Source organism: Labrus bergylta, chromosome 5 (assembly GCF_963930695.1).
Source record: "Labrus bergylta chromosome 5, fLabBer1.1, whole genome shotgun sequence".
NCBI lineage: Eukaryota > Metazoa > Chordata > Actinopteri > Labriformes > Labridae > Labrus > Labrus bergylta.
In genome coordinates, this window is record NC_089199.1 from 27,008,871 (window position 1) to 27,031,719 (window position 22,849).

At 39.9% G+C, this 22,849-nt stretch overlaps 1 protein-coding gene across 8 annotated transcripts in view; it reads left to right on the forward strand.

Annotated features, from left to right (window-relative positions):
• Positions 1–19,252, forward strand: part of epha8 (eph receptor A8) — a 125,604-nt gene extending 106,352 nt beyond the window's left edge. For 4 of the 8 annotated variants that reach the window (XM_029277109.2, XM_029277112.2, XM_029277110.2 and 1 more), the window contains exons 12-20: positions 1,488–1,555; positions 1,880–2,005; positions 4,517–4,702; positions 6,171–6,232; positions 7,451–7,678; positions 13,033–13,182; positions 13,270–13,460; positions 14,346–14,504; positions 15,804–19,252. In XM_029277109.2, the coding sequence (XP_029132942.1) occupies positions 1,488–1,555; positions 1,880–2,005; positions 4,517–4,702; positions 6,171–6,232; positions 7,451–7,678; positions 13,033–13,182; positions 13,270–13,460; positions 14,346–14,504; positions 15,804–15,918 (1,285 nt within the window). In that variant the 3' untranslated portion in view covers positions 15,919–19,252. The remainder of the gene's footprint in view (positions 1–1,487; positions 1,556–1,879; positions 2,006–4,516; positions 4,703–6,170; positions 6,233–7,450; positions 7,679–13,032; positions 13,183–13,269; positions 13,461–14,345; positions 14,505–15,803) is intronic. The other 4 variants (XM_029277111.2, XM_020632719.3, XM_029277114.2 and 1 more) reach the window with 2 other exon arrangements.
• The last annotated feature ends 3,597 nt before the right edge of the window (positions 19,253–22,849 follow it).

Genomic DNA, 22,849 nt, shown 5'->3' on the forward strand with positions numbered 1-22,849 from the left:
ATAACAAGCTAATTTCCTAACTCGTAATTTCCACCTCATATTGAAGTTAATTATGTTGATTCATGTCCAGTAGATTGCGAGCCAAATGTTCCCAATTATCCCATCAGCCCCCCCTTCCTCCCGTTTGATGTCTTCAGCTAACATCTCTGTAGTACTGCACCGAATAATTAATTTCATTGCACTTAATTAATTCCTACTTCAATGCATTTTTTTCATTTTGTTTCATTACAATCTGTTTGAGGAGCAATAACAGAAAACATTGAAGGATGAGAAAAAATATTATCCGGACAAAATCATGTTTATGTAACCATACTGAGATGGAGAATCCAAAAAAAAGAGAGTTATGGGTTGATAACCTCCTCACAGATAAATAAACACCCACAAACACCAGAGACTATCGTACTTATATACCTGAACTGCAGATAAGCTTTCTACCTAAGTCTCTGGGAGTTTGAATAAGTCAGTGATTTGTGTTGAAAGAAACCAACTTCTGAAGGTTGTAGACATCTTAAAAGCATTGCCAGCTTTCAAAATTTCTATAAATGTGCAGCTGTGAAATAAATCAAATTAATCAATCAAAATGAAAACTAAAGATTTTTATGAAGGCCAAAACTGTGTTTTTATTCCCCCTATACATTTTAAATCAAAACTTGACACAGACAAGGTGACACTGACCCAGACACTGATGGGAGGCAGTATGAAGACACTTTGTATGAATACTGTCTGAATTGAATTGGAACTCAAAAGGGCCGCCAGTGTTTTTTATCCAGTTATTGAAGATTCTTACCTCAAATCAAATCATAGATCTGTTATTTCCACACCAATTCTCTTCATGAAGGAACTGAGTGTTTTTAAGTAACATAAAAAAAGAATGTCAAAGGTTAAATAAGCAGTAACAATACACTTATGCAAGACATTGAAATAGAGGCAGAAGTCAGTGAACTTAACCCCAGCTCAGTGGGAGTGAAGTCATTTGAATGACTGGCTCAGAAGCTCTGGATTCATAAAGACAGTGAGGCAGGCTGCCAGTATTTTAATCTCTGTTTAATAGAAGGCTTTGAATGTGTTGCCCTGTCTCTCCTAAGTCCCCTCCTGAGACATGTTTATTGTTCCTCCCTCACATGAATACTGTTTTCTATTCTTTAAATTGTAAGTATGGAGTGTAACGTGCCAGCATTGACCCTTTAAGCATTCTCTGCCCTCTCTCCCCTCTACCTTGTTAACAATGTAAAAGCTCATTAGCGGGGGGAACAGGTTGACTGGTTGTTCTTCATTAATAACTAAGCATCACTAAGTGATGAATAGCTCTGCTGAAGTTAATCATTTCTCTTGAACAATTATTGATTTATTAATTATAAGCTGTGGTTAGAGTCTGATAGCACAAATGTTTCATGATTGTCCTGTATTCATCCCACTGTATGTTTATGTGTGTGTGTGTGTGTGTGTGTGTGTGTCCTCTTGTGTGTGTATGCGTGTGGTTTGTACAGACACTGTGGCTACAGCAAAGCTTTCCAGGACTCTGACGAGGAGAAGATGCATTACCAGAACGGTCACGGTATGTTTGGCCCATTCCCGAATTATTACCAGTAATAGATTAGATCGCATTCCTTGCAAAGAGGTCGCATTTTCATCCCCATGTAATAAAGTTCATCCTTAGAGCAAACAATTTTCATCACGCGCTGAGTGATTACAGGAGCACACAGGCTTTATTCCCTCGCATGCTGTTCATTCTCCCCCTCTCTCTGTCTGCTCCTTTCTGCAAGTCATTTCTTCCCTTTTCATCAAGTTTCCCCTCCGCACACACCAGTGACAGGGGCTCAGATGCGATGTTGCGCTCATTCTCCGATATGTGACCAAATGCTAATGTTGTTTATCTTAGTGTCATTCCCCGACACGAGGTTCTATATCGACCCGCACACATACGAGGACCCCTGCCAGGCGGTGCACGAGTTTGCCCGAGAAATTGAAGCTTCCAGGATCAAAATAGAGAAAATCATTGGTTCAGGTAAAACCATGAACTCACACACTATCACAGCACACACAAACACACACACACACACACACACACACACACACACACACACACACACACACACACACACACACACACACACACACACACACACACACACACACACAGTAAGAATCATTGGCTGAGCTAACTTAAAATCATTGGCCGGTGTAAAAGCTGTGGTGTGCAGCAGAGAGGAGGATGGCAGAGCGGAATCAGAGCGTTGCGTGGGGCTGTCAATCAAAGCTCCTCAGACAGGGAGGGAATACTAACGGTGTGTCAGCTCCGCTATACACTGTGCTTGTTATAAACCCTGCAGACTCACACCGTAATGGAAAGTATAAAATTACAGCAATCGACGTAGAAAAGTTCTTCTAAACTAAAGATAAGCGCTGATGACAAAATGGACATTGGATGATCAGCTCAGATTTGCATAAAAATTCCGACTGGTAGCCTTTAATTGTTTTTCTCTATATGAGTTAGGACATTACGTTAAAGCAGGGGTGTCCAAAGTGCGGCCCGAGGGCCATTTGCGGTCCTTGAGGGGATTTTTTTGCGGCATGTGACTTCAAAGATTTTGGCCCGAAGCCAAAGATTGACATTATCTTATTTTTATTTTTCATGTTAACAAGGGCTGAACAATATTCCTAAAATAGAAAAGGTTCAGTAACTTGTATGTTGTTGTTTTTTTTAAATCTACAGCTTTTACAATTTTACACATTTTGTTTTGTGAACTGAAATGAAAAAAAAAACGTATGCACAGTTTTTGCAAACAAGCGGATTGTTGTTTAACCATTTAATGATCTGAGCTAAATGCAGAAAGCTTTCCCAAAAAAAAATGAACCACGTTACAGGTTTGATTCTGAGAAAAAAACTAATAAAGTAGAACGAAGAAATCAAAATATTTGATTTCCTTTTATTAAAGGGTTTCTTTAGCGAGCCTTTTGATTCTGATCTACAAAGCCTTACTATTTTTTCAACTATATTTTAAAAAACAAAACCTGTGGCCTGCGAGTGATTCTAACACGACAACTTTGGCCCGCAAGAAAATAAGTTTTGACACCACTGCCTTAAAGGAAGAATGTGCAACTTTTTGATCCAGTAGAGGTCGCCCTTGAGCACCAGCATAGAACAAAAACCAAACTGGCTGCACCTCCTCCATAATATAAACCTCCGCTCTCCTCCAGCGACACACCTCCTCGCATGGAGGAGTTTTACAAAATTGTCCTTTGCTCAAGCTGCAATCGCCTGTGGCCTGCATTGTAGTCTTAGCAGGCTAATGTTAGCACACTTTAGTTAGCTCGTAGCTTCACATTGCACATAAATTGACACAGAATGACTATGATCTCAAAACCCTTACATGACATCTAAATAAGCAGTAAGTATGTTTTTCTTCTTTTCTCTAGTCCTTGACTTAAAAAGCTTTTATACACAAAGGGAGGAGCCGGCCATCCCGTCCATGTTAACACAGTAAAAACAGTCACGCTGTATTTATGTGTAAAATGTCGCACATTCTTCCTTTAACATTAGTTCTCGTGAAGTAGTTGGTCTTAAAATATAGTTGGGATGCAGCGTAGTATGTTGAATACAGTGGATTAAAGTTTATACTTTAATGATTGTAAATGAAACACTTGATTGCTCAAAGCAGTCATTCTGACTGTTCATATTTAATTAACTATAATTTCAATTATCCATTCAGAACCTACGAATAAATGGATCTGTAATTTGCAAAAGTGTCAGAAGGATGAAACCTAGACATGAAGTCGTATTTAAATAAATGTGAATATTTATTAGTTCATTCAAATACAGAGCCTGCAGATGCATGATCAAATGAGATCAGATTTATATATAAATTCATTTATGTTCCACGGGATATGTGAACTTTAAAAGACATTGCAAATATGTATTTCAATGCTTTGTTAAAAACCTTTATGGACCTGTAAGGAGACACATATACCAACATGTATACCCTGCATGTAACTGTGTGAAGAGTCAATGAGACCATCACTATAAAAACACAGAATCACTCAACTGCAGCTCAAATGAACTTGAGTAACCAAAAATATCTGTTCATTCCTCAAATCATCAGGTTAAAAGTTTAAATAAGAAAGAATGTATTCTCCTCTCAGTTGTCTCTCTAAAACGAAGCATCTGGTGGTTTTGGCTTAAAGCGTTTATACTTTCAAAAGTATAAAACAATAAATATATGTTTCTAAGCAACGCCGATGTGCAAACATTCATTTGATACTTCATCTATAATGAATACATTCAATCTAAATGTCATGACTATTTAAAGTAGAAATACTCTTTTGTGTTTTATAATTTAAATGAAATCATATAATTAAGGATTCATACATTTTGAAAGAGTCAAAGTCATATGCTTACATGTTTATCTCAATAAAGTGATCACATTTCAAATTAACATCAAAATGTTTTAGTGTTTAAGACAGCATGTGTTCCTCTGAGGTAAAAATCATTCTCATGTCTCCTGGTTGTGTATTTCAGGGGAGTTTGGGGAAGTTTGTTACGGTCGTATGAGACTTCCGGGGAAGCGAGACATCCCAGTGGCCCTGAAGACCCTGAAGGCAGGATACACGGAGAAACAGAAGAGGGACTTCCTGGCTGAGGCGTCAATCATGGCCCAGTTTGACCACCCCAACGTCATCCGCCTGGAGGGAGTGGTGACCCAGAGTATGAAGCTTTTTAAAACGATACGTTAATGTAAAGATATGTTCAGGACAACAAATGATCAGTTCTGACAGAAAATCTGGAATGAGCAGAGTAATAATCACTAACAGCATAAGCTAAAGAAAGGACTTGGGTTAATGTTGTAACAACTTTTGAAAATAGAAAAAAAGTCTGAAAAGAGCTCGACTTAGTTAATCTATCACTTAACATTTTACTGAGTTAAGCCATCGTGATCATGTGATGGACTCGGGCTGAAGACTTTAGCAGTAAAGGTGTATTAAAGAATGGAACTGATAAAAAAGATGGCTTAAAATGTGCCCATTTTTAAGCCTTCAAATGGGACCACTGTAACTTGTAGTATTTTTTACTTGGAGATTGAAGATAACAATGAGGCTGAACATTAAAATGATCCCTATTGGAATGGTAATACTGGAAACAATTAAATGAACCTTCGCTTCCTTTAAATCCTAAACCATCCAACACATCTCTCCTTTGTGTAAATGTGACGTTGCTTTTCAAAATCTTTAAAGTTCATTTCTCGAACAAAGTGCATCCAAGGGTCAGTTCACCCAGTGATCATGAAAACGCTGTAGAGTGTTTCAACATGAATGTCATTAACTATATAATGTGGGTAGTGGTGACAGATGACGACGTAACCATGCAACATGTCTGACGTGTCCTTTGGCAAAACAATTAACCCAGAATTTGGTGGTGAAAGTTGGAGAAGTGAAACAATTCTATGCTTTATTTTCTGATCTGAATACACAAACTAGAAAAAATGGCTCCCTGAACACTGTTTGGAGCTAAAATGCTAACAGGAGTGTTACGGTGTCACTGTTGCGGCCCTCCATCATAACTTCTCGTGTAGCATTTTATCTTCAAACAGTTACAGGGTCCAACTTTTCCTCTGAGGACAGTTTGCGTATTCAGTTTATGGACATATAAAAACTGAATTTCCCCGGTGTGGATTAATAAAGGATGAATTATTATTATCATTATATACTACACAATCTGTCCTCTTCTACAACTTTCACATTTCTCTACCAAAACTCCACAGTGCACCTTTCATGATCCTACCACATGTATTCACCTCCTGCTCAGAAGGAGCATGCAGGGTGGAAAGTAGACACAGCTTTGTTAGCTGAGTGGATTCCTGCTCACGTCTAATTTTGCAGTTTTCGTCTTAAGTACTCGTTTTTCTTCAATTCTGTGTCCTTGGCTGAAAGTCAAGTTTTCTATCTGGGATTTTATTTTTTATTAAAACTAAAATGTTTTGAAAATGTTAACCAAAAACAAAAAAAACAAACACCCAAATACAGAGCTGAATTATATTTGTTTTTTGAAACAAGCTGTGCATGATTTTTAAATCAGAAGCTACCATACACATGAATAGAAGACTGTTTTTAATTAGTGCTGCAACCAAACATGTTGAGCTCAGAAGGATCCTCAAAGACCTTGTTTGTCTCCTCAGGTAAACCAGTGATGATCATCACGGAGTACATGGAGAACGGCTCTCTGGACTCCTTCCTCAGGGTGAGATTTTACATGTTTATAAGCAGTGAAGGTAACTGTTTGTTTTATTTTGTTCAACTTTTTCTTTCCTTTTTATTTTTATCCCTGTCCTTTGAAAACAATATATTTAGATTTGATCAATTCCAGTTCTAATTCTAAAATCTTGAGAGATTTCTGTCTCTTTCGTTGAAGATTGAATAAAAAACATATATTGAAATTATAATTTTGAGAACAAAAATTTGCCTATCTTTATTGTTGGCACATTTAGGCCCTCATTAATAAAAACATGATAGATAGGGATAGATCAACAAACTCCACATGTTGCACTTTGTTGTTTTATTATCATTTGTAGTGTAGCTGAGCTAAACTGTGATCGCTTGGGTCAGCCTTTCAATTCAATTTCAATTCAATTTATTTTTGTATAGCGTCAACTCATAACAAGTGTTATCTCAAGACACTTTACAAAAAGCAGGTAAAAGACCTTACTTACTATGTCAACAGCCTTTGTTGACATAGTGCGTACAACTTTTATTGACGACAGAATTCTCACTTAGGTTTAAGCCTCAAAAAGTTATGTCGCTGTAAAGCAACCGAAAAGCATAACTGAAATTCCCGTGCCTTAAGGAGTGCATAGATTTCTCTGTAACCAAGCCTTTGTGTCAGAAGTTTTTAACTTCTTAGAAATGTTTCAACAGTTTTCATGTAAAATGTTTCATTTCTCTGGATAATTTAGTGCATTTCTCTAAAAGCTGTATGAGGCTCCACAATCTTTTTATTTCCCATCTCATCATGAAGGTGTAATTATTTAGCATATTTGTAAATATTACAATCTTTGTATTTGTTATTGAATATTGGAATAGAAAGACGTCACATCACATCACATGGCTTCTTGAATATCATTTTTTTGCCACGAGAACAGCAGCAGTGTTTTGAGCAGATATCAAAGTTTCTTTAACAAGATGAGTTGATTTAACATTGTACTTCATAGACAATGTCAACCAGCTCCCGTATTTGCGTATATGAATGTGAATTATTACTAAAAGGCAAATTCCCTGTCATGTTTTATTCTCTTATCTTCACTCTCTTCTCTATCTTGATTAAAATCTCTCCTGCTATCACTCTCCTCGTCTTTTCTGCTCCTATGCCATCATGATTTTTTATCTCCACATAAATCTCTCTCTCTCATTCTGCTTCCTCCTTCCTGAATTTCTTTCCCCTTCCTTCTCTTCCTCCTTGCAGAGACACGATGGCCAGTTCACCATCATCCAGCTGGTGGGCTTGCTGCGTGGCATTGCAGCTGGTATGACCTACCTGTCTGACCTGGGCTACATCCACAGAGACCTGGCTGCCCGGAACATCCTGGTCAACAGCAACCTGGTGTGTAAGGTGTCTGACTTCGGCCTGTCCCGGGTACTGGAGGATGACCCCGACGCCGCATACACCACCAGTGTGAGTTTTCACATTGAGGCAAGCATTAACGAAGCGCACACACACACACATGCAATTCGATACACATGCACAGATCTTTCAAGGAAATAGTAGCATTAAAGAGAAGCGATCACAGGAAGTAAGGACTGACAATTCAGCTATTTAACATCTGCACACCCCTTTTAAAGAATCGTGATGAAGAAACTTCTCCACGTGAAGTACATTTTGAGCATCAAACACTGTCATTCTTGTACTCTGGTGTATTTCTGTGCACCAATCTGGCAAAAATAGTTTATCTTTATTTTTGTAAAAAGAAAATAATTTCATGTAGATAATCAATCAATCAAAGAAGCCTTATTGATATAGCACCTCGAAGATGTCAAAAAGCTCCAACAACACTTAGTGTTGAAAGATCAACTTTATTAACAAATTAGACTGACACGTTTCGGCTTGTGGCTGGATGACCCTGATGAAGGCCACAAGCCTCTTGACCTCTTCAAGCCTTTCTCTCTTCATGCACCTTGGTGAAGTTGTGCCAGAAAATACTCTGCTTGATATAGCACCTTACCATACAATTAAAAGTGCGTTACAGCGACTACAAATCAAGAAATTAAAAAACATTAAATAGTGACAAAACACAGCAAAAAACAAAAATGGTACTGTGTGGATTTCAAATGTCACATTCTAGCAGATTTAAAGTGTTTTCATCAGTGTTGGGTTAGTAACTAAAAGTTATTTAGTGACGTAGTCAAGACCACACTAACCAAGACCAAGACATAACCGAGACCAGAGCACTCCGAGACCAAGACAAGACCAAGACATTCAGGGATCGAGACCGAGACAAGACCAAGACCATATCACTGAGAAATCATCATCTTATGTGCTGGGAACATGTCAGTCACTTAGACCGTAACCCCGGGAAGGTTTCGTCCATAACCAGGGGTTAAAAATCTAATTAGAAATTATTTGAAATTATTCTTAAGTTTTGAAAGGTGTTTTTTTTCCCTTCTAATCACAGTTATGACGTGGAAATAGTCTGTGAGTGGTGGTCTTGACCGGTGTTGTTTTCAAATCAAGAGTCTGCCCAGTTTGGGATGGAGAACAGACCAAGGAAAAATGTTTGTGATTCAGAGGAAAGACAAAGACCTTCAAAAAGTGGTCTCGACATCGGTCTTGAAACCAAGATGGATTTGGAGTACTACAACACTAATAATTAGTTACACATCACATTAGTTAATATTAGTTACTTTGGCATCACTTTTTTTGTTTGAGTACTAAAATGATGTAAACGTTATCTAGTGTTACTGTGGCAATGTGAGAAGGAACAACTTGCACATCTAATTTCATATAACACTGGAGTCATTTTCAATATGTAGGTAAGTTAATTCTGCTAATAAGTTATCTGAATACAACTGACTCAACAGTTTATATGAAGCATGTCGTCCACAACATATCTGTCTATCAGTCTGTGGAGTCGTGGCTTGGGTCTCTGGTGTCTACAGCACGTGGCTCTCTGACAGCTAGCTTAGTAGAAGTGTGTCGTTGTTTAGCTCGATGCTTTGTGGGAATAGAATGACTCTCCTTAGCGGTGGACAAAGTTTTCCATCCTGCACACAGACTACTCACCGCTAGATTCTTGTCATGATGAAAAAATGATGTCAGTATTTCCGACACAGAAAGCTGAAGCCTGAAGGATCATCAGCATGTGTGTGTGTGTGCGCTGACTGTGCTTAGCATGTTAGCATAACCTCGCTCGCTGAAACGATGTCATTAAACCTTAGCCTTGTGATGTTTTCCGATATTTTACGTAAATCAACGAGTAATGAGTGCTTTTTAAACGTTACTAATTGTAACAGCACTGTTGAAGTTGAAAAGTAGCTAAATGCTACTAGTTACCACAAATAGTGGTGTAGCAGTAGCGTGTTAATTAGTAGTGCGTTATTCCCAACACTGGTTACCATTCACATGGACATTTTTGTAAGGCATGCCTCGCAGCGTAGCAGAAAAGAACACAAACCTAATTGCAGTTTGAAATGACCAACTAACCAGGTGCTGTACTTGAACCACTGCGTTTTTAAAAACACCCTTCAGACTTTGACGCCATCCGTTGGCGGTGTTTTAAATGCAGGAAGAACCCTGAGGTGAGGTGTGGATTTCTGAAAAGGATCAGCTCAGACACGAGATGTGATAAACCCAGAGTTAAACGGGCCAAAGGAGGGTTGAAGAACGACATATTTAAAGTTTGACAGCAGCATTATGATTGACTGAAGGAGAGCTCAGCAGAATCGCGCTGGTTTAAACTGAAATACATGTGAAGTCCAGCTGATCAGAGAAGCAGGAAGAGAGATGAGGAGAGCTATGTTAGAATAAGGTGTGAAGATAGACCTCTCACTCAAACGCACACTGAGCTGTAGTTATTAACAAGCACCTGCAGCAAGACATAAGTAGGCAGCTTTGGTTTGGAGAAGTGATGTAATTGCAGATATCCACAAATCCTTCTGAGATTTGCTGAATAATAAAGAAAAGAAATGAAATGGCGAGTTGAGCTTTTTTTTTTTTCCTGCTGAACGTTATTACAGCCATTACATTTAATTTTTTGAAGATCCATGGCTTGATATTTGATGACGTTAACTGACAGGTAAAAATGTATTTGGAATTCTTATATAAATGTTTAATGAGGCAGCTCCATTGAAATCTGTTCAGGAGAGTATCATCGAGACAAACACGACTGTAAAAGCAATACAAATACAATCAAAGCTACATGAAAGTAAGAGCAGAGTCCTTTAGGAGAGAACAGTCCAATATTAAACCTTGCAGCCTGACGGGAAAAAAACGTTTAAATCTCAACTAAAAGAAAAGGCAAAGGTGGCTCCTCGCACAGTCAAATGCTATCAGCTCACCGCACACAGATGGAAATCCGCCTTTGACACATTTGTCTGTTACAGTCGGTTAAAGCACCGCTATCAGATCACAGAAAGCAAGGTGATTACATGCAGCATCTCTCTGGATCACGGATGACATTACAAACTCTATATAGCATCATTACAGCACATCAGGAATTAATGCCTGATAGTGGCCGAAGATTAATACAGCTCACATTACTGCCGGGGAAATCTAAATGAAGTGAATAAAGCTGCCTATTATGTGGAATCTGGCTGCAAAGTCACTTTGAAGAACCTGCAGTATTAAGATCATAAGTTAAGGTTGGAGAATTCTAGCAGATCAGATGGCTGCTTTGAATGTTCAGCAGGACGTTAAGTGTTTCTAATGGGCTTCTCTGAGTAACCTTCAGATGTTTAAAAGAACCCAAAGGGAGCGCGTTGCTTGTTTAAGATGTGATGTTTCCATTTTTCAGCCTAATGAAGTGTCAGTTTTATATGCACATAATGTAAGTAGATCACATATTGGCCCGCTATTGCAAGTCCATTTAGACCTTTCCTGTAACACATGCTTTTAGGAGCTCTGCTAAGCAATTTAATGACCCTGTGGTCATTTAACCACAGTCGATCTCTATCTTCTGATGAAATCAGTTTGTACACTATTGTACCCTGAGTCGCTCGTTTTCATTTCCAGTGTGTTAGACTTTTCGCTGTCAGGATACATTTACTACATACGTTTCGTGAAAGGCGCTATATAAATCTAAGTTATTATTATTATTATTATTATTATTATTATACAAGTACTTCAATTAAAGATCACATATTCTCCTCCTTTTCAACAAGTTTAAACAATTCTCAGAGCTCCCCAAAACATGTCTGTGAAGTTTCTTGTTCTGAATCCACTCTGATCCTGTATTTAATGTCTATAAACCCCTCTATTTCAGCCATTCTCAGAACAGGCTGTTTCTGTGTCTGTAGCTTTAAATGCAAATGAGCTGTGTCTGACCACGCCCCCTCACTGGAAGGTGATGTCACTGGGGCTTTCTCGCTCCAAGCCCTATTCTTTCTGATGAGAAGGCAGACTCAGGGCGTGGCCACACTGGCAATCCGTACCGTGCCCAAGCACGCTTCAATCCTAAAGTCCAGTTAGTTTGTCCAGTGTGACCGCTCCGTGCCGTGCTCAGGCACAGTACACTTCCTTGGCTTTGGCACACTTCAGACGCGAACTCGACCGCACGTTTTTTTTTTTATTTACTTAAAGTAACTCAAAATAAGTCACAAAGTCAGTAAAGTAGCTGTCATGCTCTCTGTGTTGTTCTCCGATGTGCAGACGCGGACTTGACTGCGCGTCCCTTTTTTTTTTTGAGAGAGAGAGAGAGAGTCTGCCTGTTTGTAAACTGAGCAAGCTTCATCATAGCATGCATGTGTTGTATTACAACTTTATGTACAAGTGGTAATTGTGCTTAGGCACGGTTAGTGCTGTGCAGTGTGACCGCGGGCCGTGCCGGCCAGTGTGGGAATGGCACAGTGGGGGGCCAATCGTGCTTGAGTACGGCACGGTACGGATTGCCAGTGTGACCGTGCCCTCAGAGGGCAGATCAAACACCTAGCTGTGGGAGTGTCATCCACTTTGGGGAGGGGTTACTGCCCTTTGTCATGTCTCGCCTGTTTGAGCACACAAAACAGAAGAAAATACTTTCTATGGCCTAAAAAGACAAATCGTAAAAACCAATGTTTATAATTGTCTGCTGCTGTCTCTGCCTAACAGAACACTTCTAGTGGAGCAGGAAAGGAGGGTGAGGGGAAGTGTGGAGACATGAGGGGATGAGGGGGCTGAGGGATGAAGGAGCGGTGTCTAAAGAGAGCCTCTTGATCTGAAAATCTGCTCTGAAAGTCACACAGTAAGGCTTTAAACAGTTGCAGGTTAAGTGCCTTCCTTCAGTCTGTCTTCCTCCTACATGTAGAAGCCAAAGAGTTTCATATCTTTTGAATACTCCCCAACAGTCTTCAAAGGCAAGGACAAGCAATATTTGATCTTCTTTTTATTCTCAAAAAAAGAAATTACAGAAAAAGAACAACTATCCCCACAAAAAATTCTCAGCTCTAAGTCGCTTTAGTCTTGTGAAAAATAGGAGAACTAGTGCATTTGGTGAGAACTCTCTTCAGCTGTGGATTGGTGTTAGAGTTAACATTTCTTGGTGCATAGAGTCAAAATAAACAGTGTGTGTTTCATTGTAATGTGGCTTTATAATAAAGGAAAAGATCACTGACTGCAACAATGTGACTCAGATGTGTTTTGAAAAGTTTGGGACACAAACAAAGCTCTGTGACAATGAATTAGATGTGTCAGGGTTTAGATACAAAAGTATTTTTGGCAACATAAACCATACAATTCGAATTGATTTACCATGAAAACTGTAATTGTGGGTCTAATACTCAAACCTCGAAATGCCCTCCAAACATGGCTTAAAACCTGTTAATCATCCTGGCCATTCCTCCTTATGATCCTGACAGGGCGGGAAAATTCCAATCCGCTGGACGGCCCCGGAAGCGATCACCTACAGAAAGTTCTCGTCCTCCAGCGATGTGTGGAGCTACGGCGTGGTCATGTGGGAGGTGATGTCCTACGGGGAGCGGCCATACTGGAACCTCACAAACAGAGATGTGAGCAATATTTGTCGTTGATACATTACCTGAAATGTTATTTTTATTCCTCATCATGCACACTCACATTTTGCTTCCCATGTGCAGGTGATCAAATCGGTGGAGGAGGGCTACAGGCTGCCTGCTCCTATGGGCTGCCCTGGTGCTCTACACACACTCATGCTGGACTGCTGGCAGAAGGATCGTAACGAGAGGCCGCGCTTCTGCCAGATAGTCACTGTTCTTGACAAGCTAATCCGCAACCCAGAGAACCTGAAGTCTATGGACACACTCTGCAGGTGGGTGGGCCTCTGAATAGATCTTTACTCGCTGAAAGGCAACATGGGTGCATTGTGTCACATGCCGAGGACTCTTTTGATTTAATTTGGCGTGACAGTTGGCCAACATTTAATCAAATATTGGTTCATGTGATTAGCGGATTAGGCTGCAAATCAAAGCTAGACACCGCCTGCGAGGGGCTGAGAAGATGATCTCCCGGACAATATACGTTGACAGACTGTTAGGCTCCTAAGTAACTGTCCTGGTGTGGGAGGCAGACTAAATCCAATCAAATCCAGCTGCTTTCAAACATGCGCGCAGTGGGATAAAGTAGCAGCCTAAAGTTTCCCTCAAAGTTCTCTGGCAGATGTAGGGAGCAGTCGCGTTCGTTTTTCCGATAAGCTCATCTCTGATAGACGCGCTGTGCGTTAAGTAAAAGCCCAGCTGCGATATTGACATTGATCCGCAGTGAATCCAGGAGCAGGTTTGAAAGGACACCCGAGCTGAGGATGGACCTGTGTAAATTGCTCTGCTCAGATCGCAGGTCTTACAGAGTCAGTGGTGCATGACACTGTGCTTCTGTGCGCGAGGTGAGAGAAGTAGCAGGTATAGGAGGAATGTGAAGGATTTCTCCCCGTATTAATCTACCCAAAGCAGCAGCCCTGCTACCACAGCAGCCCCCTCTTCTCTATCATTTTAACCACTATTGATTTTCTGCCTCAGCTACTAACGCATTTCAAAGACACCCCCCCCCCTCCCCCATTCCCCCAGTCGCTCTGCTTCTTGCTCACTTTTTGACTCTTTTGCTGTTTCGGACTCTCTCCGACTAATCTCTCTGTCTTCCCATTCATCTTCCTCTCTCCCTCTTCTGTATCCACGGCCATCTGTCTCTCTATCGGCCGCAGTCTAAGCAGTCCCCCACTGATGGAGAGAGCTATCCCAGACTTCAGTAGCTGTAACTCAGTAAACGAGTGGCTGGACACCATAAAGATGAGCCGTTATAAGGACCACTTTGCAGCAGGGGGGTACCACACTCTGGGACATGTCATAAGCATGAACCAAGGGTAAGTATTGACCGTAATGGAGGGTGAGATCAAGATGTGAACTCTTAGCTGTTGACAGAAGTGAGCTCAAGGGCTCCACCAGCTTTAAGACCCTGTAGGGTGAGCAATTACTAGCTAGGGAACTTAAACATTTTAAATGTTACACTGAAGTACGCATTTAAACACTCGGGTAATTATACTACTACATTAAATCTTAGAATTGAGACAAAAATCGGTTTGTTTACTATTGTGTCTCTGAGCCACTCATTTACTTTAACTACCTCCTCCACAGCTACATGTAAGCAGCCACTTCTACTGACATCAGATACGCAGACTTTACACCCTCCGGTCAGATCGTTAAAATGATCTACTTAATTCATTTGGCTTTCAATAATCATCTCACACCACATGACCTCCTCTCTTTATCTGTTTGCAGTATATTGTGAGTTGTGCCCACAATAAAAGCCGATATTCTGAAAAACAACAAATGACTGTGTGTGTGTGTGTGTGTGTGTGTGTGTGTGTGTGTGTGTGTGTGTGTGTGTGTGTGTGTGTGTGTGTGTGTGTGTGTGTGTGTGTGTGTGTGTGTGTGTGTGTGTGTGTGTGTGTGTGTGTGTGTGTGTGTGTGTGTGTGTGTGTGTGTGTGTGTGTGTGTCGGGGGGGGGTGACTTAGTTTTAGGTGACTTTGATTGTATTAATTAAAAAGTTTGTACAAGCTCTGGGTGGATGTGGGGGTCCTCCCAAGGTACATTTTGAATGTCAAACTCGTCATTTATTGTATGCTGGTGTATTTTTATGCACCAATTTGCCGTTTATTTTTTGTTAAGACCGACTTATTGCATTTCAGTTGAATAAATATCTGGTATTGTCTGCATTATGTCAAATTTCATATTCTAGCAAGTTTATTAAAAACAGAATAAAATGTCATTATTAACTTGGTAGTCAATGCTACCATTAACCCCAGGGAGAAATTACCTGCGTAGAAATATTGAAATTATGGAATCATGTTTTTTCCTCTCTTTCTTCTCTTTCTTTTTTTCTTCTGTGCAAAATTGTAACTCTATAAAAACTATTTAAATAGCTACAGTAAAGACATTCTGATATGTTGACACAGCTCCAGCACAGCGCTCATTAGTTATTATATTAACAGGGGTCTCTCCCACACATTGCCACAGAGATGGGCTGTCTTAATCGATGTTTTAATTTTGTATATAATCTTTCCGGGCTTGTCCTCTCTACTGTTGAGGTGAATGAGAGCTCGGCCTTTATTTGAGAATTTGCGCATGTTCCACACAGATTGATCCTTATTTTCAATTTCAGGGACATCCAGAGGCTCGGGGTGACGCTGATGGGCCACCAGAAGAAGATCATGACCAGCGTTCAGCTGATGAGGGCGCAGGTACTCAACAAGAGCGTGCCATCGGTGCACGTATAACTCCACATCTGAGGTTTCTATCTGCTGAAATCTAAAACCAAGGCTTCTGTAAGGTCTAGAGGGACTCTGTGGGATTTTAAGATGATCTGTTTAACAGGAAAAGTGAATATATGGGAACTTTACAAGACGTTTTTTCCTCAAGAAATTGGAGAGCAAAACTTGAAAGGTACAATAAACTTTGGAGAAGGCAAACACGACTTCAATGGGACAAGTCCAACCTTTCAATTCTTTTCCTATCTGGTTACATTTTCTGAGTTCAATTGTCTCGTTTGTACATGGAAAGACTGCCTTAATTACCACAAATTATTTTCATTTTATTGCCTACAAAGAGAAGATAATTTATCAATCATGAATTTATCAGAGAAATATGATTTAGTGAACGAGCAATATCAAGTGTGATGTGGTGGCTGGGGATGGGGGGTTGTTTTCAAATGTTCTGAAGACACACGCTGCCTTTCCTGCAGCAAACGCTCGAGGACAGCGATGCCCACACCGAGGCTCGAGTCTGTGTCTCAAAGTGGAGAAAAGTGAGATAGGGCTCACCTGAGTTGCCAGATCATCTCCACAGTGGAGAAGACCTATTTCACCCAAGGCTATTAATACCAATAACAGGCACATTTCTCCGCAGCGCCCAACCTTGATGAATTTTCCTGTAGGAGAGCCGTGGAGCCCTCTGCCCAGTTTGAAGCCGCGCGGCGCACAACTACTGTACTTTGGAAGATGTGTATGATTCAGTTACAGTGCACTTTATTCTACAATCTCTCTGTATTTGAGAGGCTTTCCTGTTGTGTCACAAATCTCCTCTCAGCCACAACTGGAGCCACAATGTCGGTCCGTTAGAGAATTAGTTTTAAACATTATTAACAGTATAAAAACTAAAATGAGTCAGAGATATCTAATATTTATTAGTAGCTTGCTCATGAGATTTCTTTCCAATATTTCTGTTCTGCAGTGACAATAAACTGAAAACAAAAATATATTTAAATTATACAAATACATTTGAAAGGGAATACAAAATATGATTTAAGATATTTTAATAGCTCCTGCATCTGGTGCATTTCTAATATATTTGGACATTCATGTTTTAACATTTATTTCATATGCAATGCTTCTTTTAATGCAATTAACATCTTTTTGAAATATAGAAAATATATTTGATTTATTCAGTACACTTCTAGCAAAGCAAACCTAAATGAGTGTAAGGTTTAAAGTTGACTTTAAGAATGAATCTAAAGTGATTAGTGCATTGGTTCCCAGCATGGGGTCTGGGCCCCCCTAGGGGAGCACCAGAGATCTCAGAGGGGGCGCGAAGCTCTGTTAAAATTAGATTTGCACATATTAATTAAAATTATGATTTAAAAAAAAAAAAAAAAAGACATGCTAGGAAGTTTATGCAAAGGTCTTTCGGTAGAAGATGTGTGTTGCCTATTCTGAATAAATCAGTGAAAAGAATTAAAGTGTAGGTTACTTTTTGACAGCATAGTATCGCTAGCCCTTCATAGGGGGGGCTCTAAGGTAAAAGGCTGGGAACCACAGGATTAGCGTATCACTTAGTATACCTGACTGCTTATCATCATGGGACTCAAGTTACATGCAAACTGTTACAGTTACATCACAATCTGAGGAAACTTAGCAATGGTAAAGAAAAAAAGCTTGAACACCAGTAAACACTGAGCTTTAATTATTCCGTCAAATGAATTCAAATTCACCTGAAACTACCAGAAATAGAATAAACGCATAAAGAAGGAAAACAACATTGTTCCTTGATACATTACAACATACCCCAAAATGTGCTAGCCTACAGTTTTTTCCTGAATTACTTTCACTTTCCGAATAACGTATTAATTTTGTATTTTGAGGCATTCTTGAAGTGCATTTGAAATCTCCAAACCATCGAGAATGTAAATATTTCATTACCTAAATTAATATAAGTTTATCTTTTTTTCTTTGTTAGCATGGTAGCTAACACAAGTTCATCAAGCAAAGCAGCTGCTATTAACAGCCAAGTATATGCTAACTCGCTAACTAACTACATGATGTAGAGTGTAAGCTAAATGTAGCATACAGCAGGTTCATTAGCTGAGCAGAAGGTTTGTTGGCTAACGGCTGCTAAAATATCTCAATCTCAAACCAGTCGATACGTTTTTGGACAGAACATCAATGACCTGAAGTTCTGTTTCATTGCTAAACAATGCCTGTTAGAAATGATTATCTGAAGCGTACGACATGGCTGCAACCGACCCACTTAGCAACAACTGTTAGCTGAAACTAATACTTGTTGTGATAAACATGCCCAGAAAAACTTGTTAAAATTTAACAGATCATGATTTCTTTTTATAATGTAGCCCATGACTTAACCTGTTATCCAAAATGTTATACTTCCTCAAAGTTCCATTAGATGTTAATCCTAAGAAATCCTGAATTATTAAATATAACTATAATGTGCTTTTTAAGTTTCAACCAAAATGAGACGTTCATTAGGGTTGCTCGTCCACTATCCCCGAGCTGCGCTTTCCACCAGCTCTTCTAATTGGCCTAATGTAATGCTGGGAAGGTGTGTTACACCTGAAAGCCTTCCTACTCTTGGCATTTATGAACAAACCGGTGCAGAAGCTTGTTTAGTGCGGTGGATGTTATGGGAACGACATCAGCGCTTATTCCATTCATGTGCAATATTTCTAAACATCCCCGGGGAGCCTCCTGGGAATACAAAGTACAAATAAGCTACGCAGACTGTAAAATAAAGTGTTACTTCTGATTAAATGTGATGGCACCGTTTGCCTCAGTTTTGGTGAAAAGTGAAGAAGAACATGTAAGTAGAATGTTTATATCTAAACGCTCTGAAAAGTACGTAACCAGCCCTGATTTCTCCCCCCTCTGTGCCATCAAGAGAATGTCTTTTCTTGTGCACCTCGGTAGGTTTTCCTCTAGATGATTGATGTCAGTTTTTATTAGAGAAGAACCTCATGATATCTCTTGAATATGTATCATAGTGGCATTTCACTGCTGGTTTCAAAGATTTCTTTGTTTTCTTTAGGATGCTTTTAAAGACACTGGACTTGAACTGAAAACCCATATTTTATAAAGTTAGCATATGTTTTTGCTAGATGAATTGATTTATAATGTATACGGCAAGTTCAGTCACTGGAAGGAAGAAAAAAAAACAACCGGATTTATTCACATGTCATTATTTATTCATTCTTGTTTGTTTTCCAAATAATACAACTCTGAGAGGTTTTATTACAGTTGATGAATCATCCTTGTTGCTAATGATAAATGTGCAAACTGTCCATAATTACACAATAAAGGAACGTTTGTCTGTGTGTGACTGCAACAGTGATTTTCTGTCTGTTTCTAAAAAGATTCAGAGCTGATGTTACCCAACATTTAATTTATGCAAACTTTAAACTTGATGGGAGTTAAATGCACGACTTGATCACGTTGGTTTGAAGTTGCACCGGTGAGTCAAATAACTAAATGTAATGTGTTAGAGAAAAACCCACATACAAATGTCATCCTGTTGGCTCAGTGGTTTGGTTTCCTGGATCCATTCTCATCAACTGGGCAGTACCCGCAGATCAGTGATCAAAATAACCTAGCTGGGATTTAATGTCAGATATAATGGCCTGTGTCCACATTCAGAATTATTTGCGTTGGCAGCACCCCTTATTAAATACAAAACCAATGTACTGTAGTTCAACGTTTTCAGCGCTCACAGTCCTTAAGTGCTGAAGTGTCCTCAAGCTGTTGTTTCGGCGCTGCGTCCACAGCGCTCTCAGTCCGAAGAAGAATGTCACTTCTCGCTCACCGACAAATCAGAATCAAGAAGACGAGGGACTTCCGATATCAGTTTTGTCAACAACATGGCGGAGGAGACGCTAGTGTGACTCGGCTTTTCGAGGGAATCATTTCCAAGCGTAGAGCTGCTGCTGATGCCAGGACACGACTGCTCATCTAAAAGAATAACTACAACACCAAGGGAAGCAGTAGTTACCTTTAGTAACCTAGCAACAACGAGCGCTGGTGAGAAGCGCTATGTTGTGGGCGCTGCCAGGCCCTAAAGCAGCAAACAAGCTAGGCTTCATATGTTTTTTTTAAAAAGGGAGTGAATATTGAACTTACTCTGTTTGTGTGAAAAAACAGAGTGAATACAAAATGAATACTAATATTGCCTTCTCTCTGCGTGATTCAGAAAACATTGCTTCATTTGCGTCATTCTTCAGCTTTCTGTTGATGTTCCTGCTGAATGTTCCCCCACGAAAGTGACACAAACTTTAATTTTGCAGGAAAAAAAACGAGTGGAACAGGAGGAAGCTTTAACCAGTGAAAGGAGTGCAGGGCCTTAAATAAACTGCTTCCACCCTCTCAATACACTTAACTTCCCTTCCTTGGATTTCTTCGGATTCATCTTAACAAACATGAAAGACATCAGCATGTAGTCTGGAAGCAATCATACCGAGATTCACTTGAGAAGTGGTGCGTCATTTGAGCAGCCGCCTCAGATGGCCCGAAGATCCTTTTGTAATGAATATTTTTTTCCTGTGTTCAGAGAGGGCAGAGCTCAACAAAATTAATCTAGGAGTCATCTCTGACAAAGACAACTGTCATTACTCGCCGTGGTCGCTCACATACGAGAAGAAGCATTTTTATATTCACCCTGCGGTGTTTGATCAGGAGTCAGTGTGAACTTTGCAGCACCATAACACTCACTCTGCTACTCTCAGGTTGAAAACAATTGACTTTGACTTCCTTAATGCTCGTCGCTGAGTTTTTGAGTAAATTGCTTTTTTTTTTTCTGTGGGAATGAGCCCTGACCCGGCTCTGAAACATCATTTCGAGCTCAGCCTGAATAGCGAATGGCTCTGATGAATCTGTGTCTGAGTAATTGTCCTTTCCTTCACCTTAGGAGGGATGTTAGGAGATAATCCTCTCCTTGGTGAAACAAGACCTAACACAACATCATTAATCTCATTACTAAGGCCGTGTTGCTGTGTAGCCACCGAGTCCCACGCCCAATTATCAGCCGCGGCCATGTCCCCATGACGCCGCAGAATCCCGTCCCCATCACCACCGACCATCTCCACTGTCCCCTGATTGACTTCAGTGAGAGCGGCGGCAATAGAGCTCTGTATCTGCAACTGTTTACCCTCCTCTCCTCGGCGCTGTCCGTGTCCTCTCCTCCTCCTGACACCCCGTGGTCGACTGCAAACTGAGCTCAAAGCTGATCGCGACAAGAGCGGTTTCTTATCGCCTTACAGCAGGTCCACATCATGAGGGAGCGGCAGACAATGCAGATGGATTTAAACATTTAAGCACTTTATTGTCAACATTTGCTTCTATCGTCAAGTAGCAACAATACAAATTCATTTAGCGGCTTTCAAATCGATGTGTGAATCTATAATAATGGAGTCTTTGTGAACAACCTTGGAACAATGCATGTGTATAGCTGGCAGTGTTGTAATTCCATGACTATATTTCATCAAGTAAACAATCGGCGAGCGCTGAGCGAGAAGCCGTCTCTGGGGGGACGCCTTGTCAGCTCACTCTGGCTGCTGCTATAGGTACTCTTTAGTTTTCTTCTTTATTATTTTTACACTTCTCTGAGGGGGTTTTTCCCCAAACAAAACAAAAAAACATCTTCCAGTTCCACTATTTTAAGGCATTTTATTTGATACAATGGCAAAAAAAAAGAGGTGTGCAAATCCATCAGCACCTGCAGTTTATTGGATTGACCTGTCACTGTTCTACCTGAAATGTGATTTTCACGCTCTAAGAGGAAGGGAACTCTTTATTTAAAAAAGCAAACTGTTTAATAAGCCCAAAGCTCTCGGTTCAACTTGATGCCACCGTGCTTGTTTAAAAAAAAAAGGTGCAATAACGTTAAAGCCAAGCATTATGTGTATTTAACATCCTGAAGACTGGTCGGAAATCCTCGTCAAGGAAATAAAATGACTTCTGGGGAGTGAGATAGAGGCTTCCTCTCTGGCAAAAAAAAAGAAAATCATGTGATCAGGGATTAGGCCTCAGTCAACTTGAGGTGTGTTTTTTATATTTGTGTTGCTCTATTTGTTGCGTAAACCAAAAAACGATGTGTGAAATCAAGGTAGGAGAAAAGAATGAAGCAGATTTTTAAGTCATGTATAACCAGATGTCTGCTCGGTTTTTTACAAGGAGGCGTTTGTTTAACAAAGGCATCAAACAAGTAAAAGTACCGTTGTGACAGCAGAGTGCACGAGGAGAGCTGAGCACCAGCAGAAGGATAGCAAGTTTTTTTTAAAGTAAATATTTTATGTCAAGTCAAATCTGAAACTGACAATAAGTAGTCTCCTCAAATACTTTGATTTCCACATTTAAGCTTCACACCGACTGTTTTGAAGACTTGACACATTTCACGCTGTGAGGAAACAGCGTGTGTTCCTATTTAACAGCCTGTCATAGCAATGGGATATTCACCCTCCCTTTTACAACACACACACGATACATGTTTCAATAAAAAAGCTCCTTAATTAATCGTTACTTTAAAATAAGGTCATATGTAGAGGACACATTTGAAAACTGTCTTGCTGTGTTTTTCTCTAAATAGATTCAGATAATCTTTCTCACCTTTTATTTTTGTTTCTAATCAAACTGTGGCAGCTTGACAAAGTCTGGAAAAGTCGAATGAGGTAATAGAGAGTCTTTTTTTAGCTTGATTCACTACAGTATGTCTCTATTCAGCCCCATCCTGACACTTTAACACAGCAGACTTTTTAGCTGGACACTGGAAGCTTTCCTACATATCTGCTTTAATCGGGGAAATGCAGTTTTTAAAGTCATTATTTCAGGTTTGCATGATTTTGGACAGTTCACATTTTAATTAATACTGTTGGTTATAAATGTTGTTTGAACAGATCTTTGTCAGCGTGTCCTTATGACAAGATCCCCAGCACAA